Raw genomic sequence first — 13,906 nt, 5'->3', positions numbered from 1 at the left:
AACCATTTGATCAGAGTTCACACATGAATGTGATTTTAGTGTTTTGTAAATATTCTACACCTGTGCAGATTGCATTCAAAAAGAACAAGAGATGTTCTTTGGATTTTTGCATGTTATCAAGGCATAACCTCTTTCTACACTGGTGACATTCCTTCATTGTCACATCCGAAATTACAGCCTATGCACTAAACAATGTTATCTTTATTACTTAACCAGTGGAGCTTTGCCTGAAACAACACAAGAGGAATTTAGTCTGTGTGTTACAGGAAGGACGACCTATTCGTTGAGGATGGTAGTGTATCACACTGTCCCAGTTTCACTACCTTGATGAACGTGGAGTGCAGCTATACAGCTCCTCCTGTCAATTCATGTACCATTTCACTCCTCACAGACACAGGACTCTCAGATCACTGTCTGTGGCTGATGGGATGTGCTGACATATGAATGGCTCATTGATGGTAGCTTTGATCCTACTTGCATCACCTAATTATCACCTTTTCTTTTATGTAGCCCGGCTCCCACAATTATTCATTCTTACAAAGATATATTTCCCTCGTCCACATTTTTCCCCACAACCTTGAACATTTAAATGGATGACAGCATGCTAAAATATCAGAACTGAGGCTAAACAACTTTTTCTGACAGGATAGTTTATTTGGGCAGCAGAAAGAGTGCTGAAGTTGCCGTTAAGGACAATGTTTGCTTGGATGAAGTCCTGGTTTATCATTAAAGTCTCTCATGTAGATATACTGAGACATTCTTGCAGCTTTAAGGTTTCTTGTTTAACATTTGTGTAGAGGGTGTTAATCATTGTACTGGCAAAAATGCAGAATGTTACTGACAGTGTCAGTAAATGCAGCGCTGCACTTTTAAACCAGTAATGTAAATCACAACCTTTTAAAAATGTATGTTTAACACGATTTCAAACTAACAAAATTGAGTGAAAGGTTCCATGCTTTTATGTGCAGCAGTGTTCACTTTCCTCTTAACATGCCTATAAGCATGTGTGTAAGTTAATTTCCGCCCTATGTGAATCACCTTTGGCACATGCAGTGATATTCCACTGCTTTCCACCATGTACCTGAACAACGGTTGAGAGGTAAACATCAGAATGTTTGTTTTGTTTGGAGTTTTCTGACATTTTCAAACAGCTTAAAACAGTGATAAAACCTTGCAACAATGAGGCTTTTGACTTTTCTTCCTTCTCCATCTTGATTGCCTTTTAACAGCTGCCAGATTTTGGACAAACTACAGTCAAAAGAAAAATGCCTCCAGACAGAGTAATTATGGTTTTATTTACCATGCCCATTCCTAAAGCATTTTTTTTTTCCAATCTGCCTTTTTTCTCTTTTACTTTGTCATCACTGATCAGATTAGACAAAAGGAGAGCTTCCATGTGATTCATCTCACACTGACAAATGAAAATTGTGGGTGTGAAACAATTAGGTGTAAAAGGTACAAAGGGATAATTCATGCAAACAACAGTTAGAGTTCTTCAATGATATAAAGGCTTTACGTGCAAGGGGAAATCCATTCTGTGTTTTAGGTGAAATGCAATACTTAGGAAAAACATATTACGAGTATGAAAAGGTTATAAACTTTGTTTGATCTTAATGATAGACTGTTGCCAGTAAAATTAAATCTACCTATACCTTCTGTCAAATGGGTTCAATAAAACTTATGTTAAAGTTGACAGTGATATGATTAAGTATGAAGCGTGTGAATGACTTCAATGTTTGCCTTCCCTTCGCATTCAGGAAGAGCCTACAAAATCCAGCTTTGAAGTGGAGTGAAAAAGCTGTTGCCCAACAACAAACAAAGGGCACATTGTCTGAACCTGGCAGCTGACATGCAAAGCGGCAGAGCATTCACAGAATGCAAAACATGTCCATACACTGAAGCCACTGATCTGTTTATGTAAACTATGCACATGACTGACATTTTTAAACCAAATCATCTTTACAGTTTTAATTTGGGGGCAACAACACACACAGACAGAAAATAATGACCCCCAAACAAGGGCCTGTCTCATGAAGCTGAACCACAGTGTCAGCTACATAACTAAACTTCATGTGAAACCCACAGCAGCCCTTTTTTGTTCCAAATGTGTCCATTTATGTTTTAAATCAAAGTGTGTGTAAGCTTTTACTTAGTAACTAATATAAGATAGACTGTCAACTGCCATCTGGTTTAATTGATGTCAACATTTTATATGTTGCCCTCGTTATGATTGTCACAAATAACAAAAAATGCTGCAAATAATATCCAGTTTTGAATTTCTAAAACCGTAGGACAGCATCTGTGGGCCATCTAGTGGTTGACCACAGAATGCGCTAAAATCACCAAAATGCATCGGCTTCATCTGCAGCATTTCAAAGACACAAACATGTAAACAATATTGTTTATTATAATGTTATATACAAAATAAAGCGCATGAATCCAGGGTATAAGAAGGATATTTTGTTAGCAATGTAAAATGAGCAGTTTCTTTTGCTTTATGGACTAAGAGAAATGTCACTTTTTAAAACATAAACAACAAATAAACAGCCTAGAACCAAAGCACATAAAGCGGGAAGTGCACCTTTTTTACATAAGCATGCACACTAGCTCAGTCCAATAGTGACTAATAGGGCAAGTAAAAAAATCCAAGCTACAGCACACTAGTCACAAATGTTGTCTTTTCTCTAAAAAGAGAAATATCGCCTGTACAGTATATTCATAATTCTTCACAGTCTCCCAAACCATTGAGTCCAAACCAAACTGTCCCTAATGAAACCAACATAGACTTTTAAGGTAGAGGCACTAACAAAATTACCTGAATAAAGATTCTTTTTCCACAGAAAGCATTCATTAAAACTTTACTTCCCAATATATTCACTGTGGTGCTGTCAGATGAATGTATTAGGCTTTGTAAAAAGATGTAAGGGCATGAAGATGAGAGATTTAACCATTACATGGTTATGTGGGCTTGGGACTGGCAACACGTTTAGACACCATTAACCAGGTTAGATTTTTCCTCCCTCTGTTTATCCACTGCTTGGTCCATAGCATCCAGAAAACTCTCAAGAGTTACTGTCGGTGTCTGCATACAAACAAACTACATTAAAGTTTAAAAAAAAAAAAAAACTAAACAGCAAACAAATAAAACCCAATACTCACCTTCACAAAGAGTGCATGTGCTAGAAAAGGTAACTTCCTAAGTGCTCTTCCACTCAAACCTTTGCTTTTTCTGTAAGAACAAAACAAAACATTGGCCCCTGGGTGTTTCTTCTGACTGACACTCGATTGTTACAAAGTGTTGAGAAAGAAACCCTGGGTGTTATGGCATTAAGAGAGGCTGCACTCACACAGCAATTTTCCTCAGGATGAGACTGTGTTCAGACACGTCACTCTCTGCAAACCCCATCGTCTCAAGTTCAAACATTGTAAACAGCTGCTGCCGTGGGTAGATGATCTGGCACTGCATGTCGCAAACATTATGGAGCAAAAACATATTAAACATCAAATTTATCATCTCGCTATAGTGAAATAAAAGTTTTGGTTCTACACTGCTATTGTGTATGAAGATGTACTAAGTACACTAAAGCGGATGTCTTCAGTTTTATAAAGGAGGGATAGTGCAAATACTGAGAATTGTTGCATGGTTCTTCTGTCACCTTCATTAGCTCCTCCAGGCAGGAAAGGTAAATGTTATAGATGCCTTTCTCAGATGGGGGACCAATGTACTGCTTGATGTCAGCTCTGTCCACAAATGCCAAATCAATCTTCTCTGTCACATTAGATGTTGTTAGGATTACAACATTTGAATGTCTGGAACATGAGATGAGCCCATTAGTCAACACAAATCCAAAGTTAAAATCCAGTGAAAATAATAAAATGTGAATTCAATATTCAAAACATGACATCAAGTCTTGCATGCTCTAGGACAGAGATTTAAATGTAACATATAATTTGTTTTCTGACCTTTTAATCTGGTCCAACTGAGTGAGGACAGAGTTGACCACTCGTATGGCATCAGAAGGCTCTGTCCCTGCCTGACAGGCATTTCTAGCTGCTGTCAGACTCTCCACCTATTCACAATAAAAATGATTCACAAAAAGTAAACGAGAAAATTCTTCTGTTGTATGCCAGTTAATCCATCCACCCATCCATTATCTGTCGTGGTGGTGGTGGTGCTGGGGGGGGGCTATCCCAGCTTTCATAGGGTGAGAGGTGGGGTACACCATAGACAGGTCATCAGTCTATCTCAGGGCCAAAACAGAGAGACAAACCACACCGACAGACAACCATTCACACTAACATTCACATCTCTGGGCCATTTAGAGTCACCAATTAATTTAACAAGCACGTCTTTTGGAACGCAAGCACGGGGAGAATATTCAAACATGACTCTAATTTCAATATACTGTTGTTTCTATAAGCAAATTTTTACCTCATCAATCAGAACAAACACAAGAGCGTCTTTGTCATCAATCAGTTGTTGGATCTTCTGAAACATCTTTGTGACCAGCTTGCCGCTCTGTTACAGAAAGACGTGATTAGATATTAAGTTATTAATAAAATAATTGTTAACTAGAAGAACCTCAAATTAAACAATTATATATAATACATAAATGAGCCCAGGTGTACCTCTGAGAACCACTTTGAGAACAAGCTGTGGCTGTTTATCTCAACAAATTGCCCATAGGAGTACCTGCAGGGACAGGAGTATACAGTGATAACAAAAGAGCAGATCTATTTAATGCAGAATGGTTTGGCTAAAATGAGGGCTGCCTTACCGACTCGACAGTCTGATTGACAGCTTCTGGGCAAGACCTTTGCACAGTGACGTCTTCCCTGTACCTGGAGGCCCTGAATGTGGCGAAACACAAAGTTTTAAATCATTTTTTGTAAGCACAGCATCTCAGACATGACCTCAATCAATAAAAAGGGCTGTTAGTAGTGACTTACCATGAAGAAGCACAACGCGATTCCAAGAAATCAGGTTGCTGTCAACATTTTTGTCAGAGAAATAAATTGTTGTTGTGACATAATCCAGAAGCTGAAAGAAAGGTGAATTTTAGCGAAATCAAAACATTACCTAATTACTTATCTCTTAGCAGCTATTTTCATTTTTACCTGGGTTTTGACACCATTCTCATATACCAGGCTCTCCCAAATCCCATGGAATTCATCTATTAAAAACAGATTCAAATCAAGTGATATTCAGATAAGATGTCGTTTTAATGAGGCAGGGAGAAATTTGCCATGATAATATATGCTAATGAACTTATTTAACTATGATTAAATACGAATAGTTTGTCATTTTTAAAAATGTGCCTGTGATTTTATATGTTTTGAGTATGGAAGATGTACAGTGTTGTTAAAGCATGGTTCTAAAACAATTGTAGTTTCCTTCACAAGAGAAGAATGATTCTGGTACCCTCCACAATGTTCAACATTACCTGCTGGCAGCAACCAATGATTGGCTGCTGAAAGTTCCTCATCCTCCTCCAGACTGAGCATGCTAGGTCCATCCTCATTCAAAGTGAAGATGTGAATGGAAATTGTGCAGCTCTTCAAATCAAGGGGCTGAATGAGAAAATAAGTAAAAAATATTGCTGACCAGTATTACTTCTTAATTAATAAAACACAATTTAAATTTAAAATATTCACAAAGGAAACCAAAATATCCGACCTGTGTTACCATTTTCTCTATGTCAACTATAGCAACAGAATGCACATGTTTTTGAAGGAAGTCTTCATCAAACTCTGTCCATCTGTAGTTTCCAAAAATCACGCTGTGACGATTCAGTAGAGCCAGAACATGCATCCGCACCTCAGACTGTTTAGCTGTGCTAAAATAAGAACAAATACACAAAACATAACAATATCATATGATTATAATTAATCTGGTTATAGTTAATTTGGCTTATATTTTACCATTTATATTGTGAATTTCTAAGCAATGAAATGGCTAAAATAAAAAAAATAATACAATTATGGAATGACCTTATCAAAATACCACAACAGAGTATAGTATAACCCAATTATAAACCATACATAAATAAAAAGGTTTTATACCGTTACAGACACAGCTTACAACTACAATTTTTTTCCCTCTCCCATCTTCACTACATACTGCAGAGGCTGCATAGAGAACATATTGACCATCTGCATCACTGACTGTTTTGGAAGCTGTAGTGCCTCAAAGAAAACAAAAGACACCACAGCATTCAGACCAAAACGGCCTTTTTTTTTTCAGGTTCATCCAGCAGGCCACTAGACAACTCCCTTCTACTCCTCCCCAAAAAACCCCAAAATGCATACACCTGTTGCAACTGTGAAAGTCATACACACATGCTCACACAGTTGTGAGGAGACAAGACTGTGCAATCAATTTGCTGCTATACATACAAAATTATGCAACTACCTTGCATATACTCCTTGCAAGATAACTACTCTTTCATACCACATACTACTGCTAATAACATACTCCTCTACATTCTCTATTCTATCCAAAAAGGTTTGGACATGTAATCTATTTTTTAATGTAGGTGTGCAGTCCTGAAGAGCTGCGGCCCTGCCTGTTTTCCAACTATGTGTACAACTCTTACCTTCCAGCTTCTGATTGACTGAGCACAGCTGTGGGTAGAGCAGAGAGAGCTTGAAAACAAGCAGGGCTATGGTTTTCGAGAACCAGCGTTAACCACCTCTGGCTTATTGTATATCATCTATTCCATTGCTTGTTTGTTTGTTTTTAATGTTTATGGTTTTCTAAATGAAAATAAAAACTAACTTGAATTTAAAGCATGAAGAGATTAAAATTATTCTATCTCATGACCGAATTGAAATGTGTCAATAGTTTATTTGTCGGATTAATTTACTATATAGCATAGTTACAACTAGCTGCACCTCCTGTAGCTGCAGTACTGTTCAGCAACAACATTATTTATTAAATCGGTTTTTGGCAAACCAATTCAATTGCTGTTATATGACGTGGTCATAATTTTAAACACAGGGTTTTTGTTTGTATTGGAGTATTTGTACATCGTGGTACTTAGTAAAATAGTATAATAGCTTAGTAAAATAACTAAGGCAGTTTCTGAATACATTTCTCCGCTGCTAAAACGGTTTAACTACGCGCTAACTCACCTGTGAGATTTAACCTGGACCTCCACATTAATGTTTTGTTTCTGGTCTCCCACTTCCATTCTGTAATCATCCATTTGCGTAAAACTGTGGACATCAGACCAACATTTAGTTTTAACAGCAGCCTCCTTCATATCAAGTAGTTACATTTGTTTACATGTATTTAGTCTTGTTCACCGCTAAAATATTACAGGAAAGCACATTCTAATTTGTTGGTAGATTGGCGACGTTGTAGCTAGCTAACATATCGTCAGCTAACATTCATGGGTGTAAGTTAACGTCATTAGTTAACGTCATTCAAGAAGAGTAGGTAAACAGTTCGCTAAGTTAAAGCAATAAAACAGAAATCCTACCTCACAACATTTATAGTGTCAACCCGATTAGTTTGGGTTTAGTGTTAAAGAAAGTACAGTATTTCAAGTGCCTTGTGTTGTCAAAAAGCCCAAACGATCAAATCCACCGCGCTGATTTCTTACACAGGAAATACACAATTTCTTGTCGGGAATCACTTCCGCCTGCCGACTGTTAGCTTTCTTGACGAAGAGATCAGCTGTTACGGCTAACATAACAGTAATAAAGAGAACAGTTCGAATATAAACACGGGAACATGGGCAAAAAGCACAAGAAACATAAACCGGAGTGGAGAACAGTTGATGGTATCTGAGTGTACATTTGATTCTAACCAATTACCTCATCGCTTTTGTTCCAGCTAGCTTTACGTTAGCTTACCGTTAGCCTAGCTGGTGAAGATTGTAGATTTACGTTTTGTTTTTAAGCTGCCCTAATGTAAGAAAAGATGTTGTTGGTACAATCTCCTACTATAATATCAAGAAATCCGTTTGTTAAAAATGTTTGCTTTGCTAATAACGTATTAGGTAAGATGGATTATATTTTACCATTTATATTTTGAATTTGTAAGCAATGAAATAGCTTTAAAAAAACAATACAATTATGGAATGACCTTATCAAAATACCAAAATAGAGTATAGTATGGCCCAATTATATAGCATACATAAATAAAAAGATTATAACATTACAGAGAAGATACAGCTTACAACTATTTTTTTACAATACACAATCTATTTGGTAAGATATTAATGCCATCATCTTTCTACTTGATCGCTTTTCTAAAAATGTCAGAAATCAATTGTGCCCCTTTCACCTTGTTTGTTTTTTTATTCCAGACTATGAGGACAAGGCTCTTGAGAAGCCCCTGAAGCTTGTGCTTAAAGTTGGAGGAAGTGAGGTGACAGAGCTTTCAGGTTCAGGCCATGATTCCAGCTATTACGATGACAGATCAGATCATGAGCGGGAACGCCATAAAGAGAAAAAGAAAAAGAAGAAGAAAAAGTCTGAAAAGGATAAAGACAAGTATGTGGACGACGAGGAGAGGAGACGACGGAAGGTTAGTTGACTGGAAATCACTCTTGCATTTGATTATTTCAGTGCTTGGTGTTACAAGGTGAAATGAATATATTTCCATCTCTTAGGAAGAAAAGAGGAAGAAGAGAGAGCGAGAGCAAAATGAAACAGAGGCAGCAGCTGCAAGTGCTGCCAGTGCTAGTTTGCCTGTTGAACCTTTCACCTTGACAAAAAGTATAACTATTTCATTAGAGGTAAGCACACCTAACTTAAGCCTGAGAATATGACGAATACATTCTTAAGGATTACTTTGACAACTTCTGCACATCCTATATGAATTTCAGCAGCCAGAGGAGAAGAAAAAAAAGAAGGAGAGATTTGAGATAGAGTCTGAAGTTGAGGAGTTTCACCCAAGTATAAAGGTGGAAGTGGAGCAGCAAGGAGACAGACCAGTCAGAGCATGCAGGACACAACAAGGTAAAGTGGCTTATCTATGAATACAACATCAGATTTGTCGAATAAGCAAACATAATATTTTTGTTGATCAATTATTCACAAACTAATATTAAACCAGGTTTTTGTTTATTTTTCATTGAAGAAAATGAATCTACTCCTCGTCAGCAACTCTTGGAACACTTTTTGAGGCAGTTGCAGAGGTGAGGAACTGTGACCTATAATGTTGGCTGTCTGATCTTTTACCTTTAATAGTGCTGCTCTTGAAGAAGTATAACTGGATCAAATGTTAAGATTCCCCTGTCCAAACACAGGTCTGACCCCACTGGCACTCAGTCTAAGAGGATTACAGGCTAAAAGAAATATACATTTTTAGGTTTCATTAATTGACTCCAAATGTTCAGGCAAACCACTAAATGTATCTAGCACCCATTTACAAATAATATCAATAAACTGCCATAGTGACATTGCCATTTCCATGGCAATGGCACTATGGCTTTTGTCCATGACTTTCGCCCCGGTTTCTTTTAACAATAGCAACAAGTCTTTTAACAATAGCAACAATTGCGTTTGTTGTTTGCTTTATATAACAATTGCATGTTAAATCTACAATATGCACCTTAAGATATTGCTAAAATCACACATGAAATCTGCTCTGCACAGTCCTCCCAGTCTCAGCTCCACTATGCTTTTCTGCCATATGCATGGCATATGGCCAGGTACCAGTTCTTGTGAAATTACAATTAATTTGTATGCTGATAAACCTACAAATCAGGCAGGAAATTTTTTTTATTTAATTTAGCGAACAAGGGAACATCTTTGCACTCCAACTAGTGGTGTGCAATTAGTTGGACTTCACCTTAGGCTCTGACTGCACTTCTCCATGTTAGGTTTTGGAGTATATTTAAATATTTTCATGGAAAATATTCCAACAAATATTACAAACTGTAACTTTAAATGTTGTTTGTTAAAGTAAAGTAAGAAATAAATACAAAAAACATTGCTGCTTACTCAGGCTGTAGGCCTTTAATCTATTTGATCAAGATTGTGCTGACCTGACAGATAGTGGTTTTTGGTATGATTAATTATTAACACTTTCACAAAAGTCAATTCTAAATAAATCAAAGATGTGTTCCTGTATTGGATAACACTAATACCATTGACTTGTCTTTCCAGAAAAGACCCCCATGGGTTCTTCGCATTTCCAGTCACTGATGCGATTGCTCCTGGTTACTCAATGATCATCAAACATCCTATGGACTTTAGCACTATGAAAGACAAAATTAGAAACAATGAGTACAACACAGTAACAGAATTCAAGGTAAGAACAGTTTTTAAAATGTTTTTAAACATTCTCATCATCAAGTGTTTGCCTTTATACCACTTCAACACTTTTTTGGCTTTTAGGCAGACTTTAAACTGATGTGTGACAATGCTATGGTGTATAACCGACCAGAGACGGTCTACTATAAAGCTGCCAAGAAACTGCTTCATACAGGGTTCAAGATGATGAGCAAGGTAATGAGATCCTTTGAACCAAAGACAAAATGTTATTTTTTAAACTGCAGATTATGCATTCTTTATATCCCACAAATGTCCTAACTTTGTACTTACTGATAAGTTATTACCTTGTGTGCCATGAACAGTGAATGATAAAATATTCAAAGCACTATGAGCTTTTCTATTTCCCTGCAACAGAGCAGCATCCAGAACAAAACTTGTTTCAGTGTTATAAACCAAACCCATCCAAAGTCAGTACAGCAAGGCAGCCTCAGCAAGCCCAAACATCGTCACATAATTATCATCTTAGATTGGATTGAATTTATTGTCAAAAATCCGAAAGCTAAAAATGTTCTATTCTGGTTATAATCCTCATAATAACCAACACTTATCTACCGCCCCTTATATGCCATTTTCTTTTTCATCCATACATACTGTAGATAGTTAAAATGATTAAGATATGTGTTGCTCTTTTGTTTTTGTTTTTTGTTTTTGTGGGGTTTTGTTTTTTTTTTGCTCTGTGTGCAGGAACGACTGTTGGCTCTGAAGCGCAGCATGTCGTTCATGCAAGACATGGATTTCACCCAGCAGGCAGCCATTTTGGGAGATGAAGACCTGACAGCAGATTTACCTCCTCCAGAGATAATTCCCATCCCAGTGGAATCAGCTAAGAAGTCTAGGAAACAACCAGTCAAAGACATGAAAGAAGTTATAAGGTGTCATGTGTTTTTATTTTTAATAATACATTCATATAATGGAATGTTGTTAGAAAGTCTAGCTTCTGGTGCTTTTTAATATAATACCATATAACTGTCATTGTCACTTCTGTTATCTCAGCTACCTGTATGAACCAGAGGGAAATGCTTGCAGTTTAACTGACAGTACAGCAGAAGAGCATGTTCTGGCATTGGTTGAACATTCTGCAGATGAAGCCCGGGACCGCATCAGTCGATACATGCCCAACTCTAAGGTTTTTTTTTCTTCAACCTTTTTTTTTTGTTTGTTTTACTGTATATAAAATTCAATTTAATACACAATGTTTCTAAAAGCTACATTAAAGCACACATTTGTAATGCTTTTCCACTATGCTGGAGTAATTCTCCAAATTGGACCAAGGTATGTTGTTTAAGTGTATGAATTAGATTTTACAGTGTTACTTTTCTTTTCTGTGTATTCAGATGGGCTACTTACATAAAGAGTCCGACAGTTCTCTTCTGTATACGGTTGTAAATCAGCTTGATCCTGATGCTGAAGGTTTGCCATAATTGCATAGCATTTTAAATATCTTCAAAACCCTATGTTCTCACAAGATCTGAACTACATAAATATGTGTAATATTTGTATAAAAAGCATATTTTTCTTAATTTATGACAGAAGAGGAGACCCATAAAGTGGATCTGAGTTCTCTGTCAAACAAGCTTCTTCCTGGATTAACAACCTTGGGTTTCAAAGATGACAGAAGACACAAAGGTACATCATGAAGAGCACTTTAGTTGGTTTAATCATTTTTCATGCATATTTTTCACATTAAAATTGAAAATTAGAAACTGCAAAAACAAAACTGACACAAACTATGTGTAGTAACCTTCCTGAGCAGTGCGTACAATATCCAAAGCCTTCAGAAGAACTCAGTCTTTCCAGACCTGCTACCTGATGAGGTTGACATGCTCTATTCAGCTTATGGCGATGACACCGGGGCACAGTGTGCTTTAAGGTAGAGGACTGTTTTTTTTTTTTTATTATTGTTTTTTTTTTTCATCTTATATAAAATCTTAGCCTTTTATTTTTACTGATTTCTATCATACTTCAAGTATTCAGGAGTTTGTCAAGGGCTGTGGAAACATCACCAAGCGTTGGGTTGATGGGCTTCTGGACAAAATGACTGCAGGCGATCACACTAAAGCTGTCACTCAGATCCGACAGGTGTCCCTTTGTATTATAGCCATCTAAACACACACATAATTTGAATTAGCTTTGTCCTTCATATACTCCTGTGTGAGGCTGCCTTGGCCATTTTTACCACATACTGTCCTAGTGTGTTGTCAGTATATGTAAATTCTGCTTATTGAACATTTCAGAAAAGAAACATGATGCTGAAACCTGATGAAACCAAATCCAGCATTTGTGACATGCAGGTATTCTAGCTTCTGAAACTTGGCACTGCACTTAAATAGTTTCTGTAGAATAATGTGTTCATCCCATCATGTCTGACTGTCCAACTCACATTGCGTGATTTCCTCCAGATAGCAGATAGCGCTGGCCTGGGAGACAGCAGCTCAGTTTTAGACTTTATGTCAATGAAGACCTATCCTGATATGTCTCTGGAAATGTCCATGCTTAACACATTAGGTAATTGTCCTTTTGAGTGGTTGCATAAAATATACACCAATAATCCAGTCATAACATAAATAAGCCAGTAAGATGAGCAAGGTTGGGCCTGGGATGCATATGTTCATTTTGTTAAAGCAATAATGCTAATAGTCAAAGTAAGCATAAAAGTAGTTCAATGTTTGGAATTGCAGCAATGAAGGTCTTAATTGCCATGTAAACACCTTAATCCTATATAACCCCTACGTTCTGACGTACCCTTCCTCCTCTTTTCTCAGGTAAAACTGTGAAAAAAGAGCCAGGGAATGAGGAGGGCCAGCCACATTTTGATGATGCAGAGAAACTCCTTCAGGAGTTCCAGGAGGCTCAGGTTGACAGGGTGGGCTCCAGACCCTCATCCAATCTGTCCTCCCTTTCTAATGCCTCAGAGAGGGACCAGCACCACCTAGGTATGTGAACAAGACTAACAAATTAGGTGCTCCGAAAGCAGGAGCACCGCTAAAACAGGTCAGATACAGTTTACAGTTTGGTTTTAATAAAAAATTATATTACTTTACTATATTATTGTTATTATCATTATTATTATTATTATTATTATATTATTTTCAAGTAATTAAATATCACTCCTCTAGCTGTCCACTGTTTTGTTTGTTTCCACAGAACAGTAGCATCAGTGCAACAATTTAACATTTTCTTTTATTTGCAGGGAGCCCATCACATCTGGGTGTTGGGGACCAGTCTGAAATGGTTCATGATCCCTATGAGTTCTTGCAATCTCCGGATCCAGACAGCTCAGCCAACAGCTGACCACACACACTGCCATTTTGTTATCCTGGTGTTAACAACCGTGGATGGTCACTGCTGAACTCTGTAAACACTGTGGAGACAGCAGGAGCCTCTGACCTGTTTTAAAGAGTGAATACGATTGTACAGACTGTTTTTAGTTTAAGTGTATGAATTTGTTAGGGCGCAAAACCTCAATAATAAATGCTTGCACATGCATTTCTAACTGTGTGTAGTTCAATAAACAAATTAGCATTATCATAAGTCTCTGTAATTGTGGGAGCTACCAGTGCATTGTGTGCATTTAGCATGAAAGGATGTAATTTTGTCCAGCTGCAGAGAAGATGCT

General features: G+C 37.2%; 2 protein-coding genes across 9 annotated transcripts; one reads left to right on the top strand and one right to left on the bottom strand.

The window, feature by feature from the left end:
• Positions 1-2,389: 2,389 nt before the first annotated feature.
• On the bottom strand, positions 2,390-7,620 carry trip13 (thyroid hormone receptor interactor 13). Of its 4 annotated transcripts, none has more exons than XM_067509837.1 (14): positions 7,485-7,620; positions 7,135-7,218; positions 5,678-5,837; positions 5,445-5,571; positions 5,119-5,174; positions 4,951-5,041; positions 4,779-4,851; positions 4,630-4,693; positions 4,433-4,519; positions 3,964-4,070; positions 3,657-3,810; positions 3,348-3,460; positions 3,160-3,229; positions 2,390-3,097 (listed from the first exon to the last, which is right to left on the bottom strand). In XM_067509837.1, the coding sequence occupies exons 2-14, from the start codon at positions 7,206-7,208 to the stop codon at positions 2,987-2,989; spliced, it is 1,287 nt and encodes a 428-aa protein (XP_067365938.1). In that variant the 5' UTR covers positions 7,209-7,218; positions 7,485-7,620; the 3' UTR covers positions 2,390-2,986. The 4 variants fall into 4 exon arrangements, with proteins under 4 accessions (XP_067365938.1, XP_067365940.1, XP_067365939.1 ...); XM_067509839.1 differs by having other exon boundaries at positions 2,390-3,082; XM_067509838.1 differs by having other exon boundaries at positions 5,687-5,837.
• A 26-nt stretch (positions 7,621-7,646) lies between these two features.
• brd9 (bromodomain containing 9) lies at positions 7,647-13,776 on the top strand. 5 transcript variants are annotated; one of them, XM_067509826.1, is made up of 17 exons: positions 7,647-7,787; positions 8,316-8,536; positions 8,622-8,747; positions 8,841-8,970; positions 9,092-9,149; positions 10,123-10,267; positions 10,354-10,464; positions 10,975-11,162; positions 11,284-11,416; positions 11,625-11,700; positions 11,821-11,916; positions 12,028-12,160; positions 12,258-12,369; positions 12,525-12,581; positions 12,690-12,795; positions 13,053-13,223; positions 13,481-13,776. In XM_067509826.1, the coding sequence occupies exons 1-17, from the start codon at positions 7,739-7,741 to the stop codon at positions 13,579-13,581; spliced, it is 2,013 nt and encodes a 670-aa protein (XP_067365927.1). In that variant the 5' UTR covers positions 7,647-7,738; the 3' UTR covers positions 13,582-13,776. The 5 variants fall into 5 exon arrangements, with proteins under 5 accessions (XP_067365927.1, XP_067365930.1, XP_067365929.1 ...); XM_067509829.1 differs by having other exon boundaries at positions 8,838-8,970; positions 11,038-11,162; XM_067509828.1 differs by having other exon boundaries at positions 8,838-8,970; positions 11,035-11,162.
• Positions 13,777-13,906: the final 130 nt, after the last annotated feature.

Source organism: Channa argus, chromosome 7 (assembly GCF_033026475.1).
Source record: "Channa argus isolate prfri chromosome 7, Channa argus male v1.0, whole genome shotgun sequence".
Lineage (NCBI taxonomy): Eukaryota > Metazoa > Chordata > Actinopteri > Anabantiformes > Channidae > Channa > Channa argus.
The sequence above is the reverse complement of the archived record's forward strand: the minus strand, read 5'-3'. Positions and strand labels throughout refer to the sequence as shown.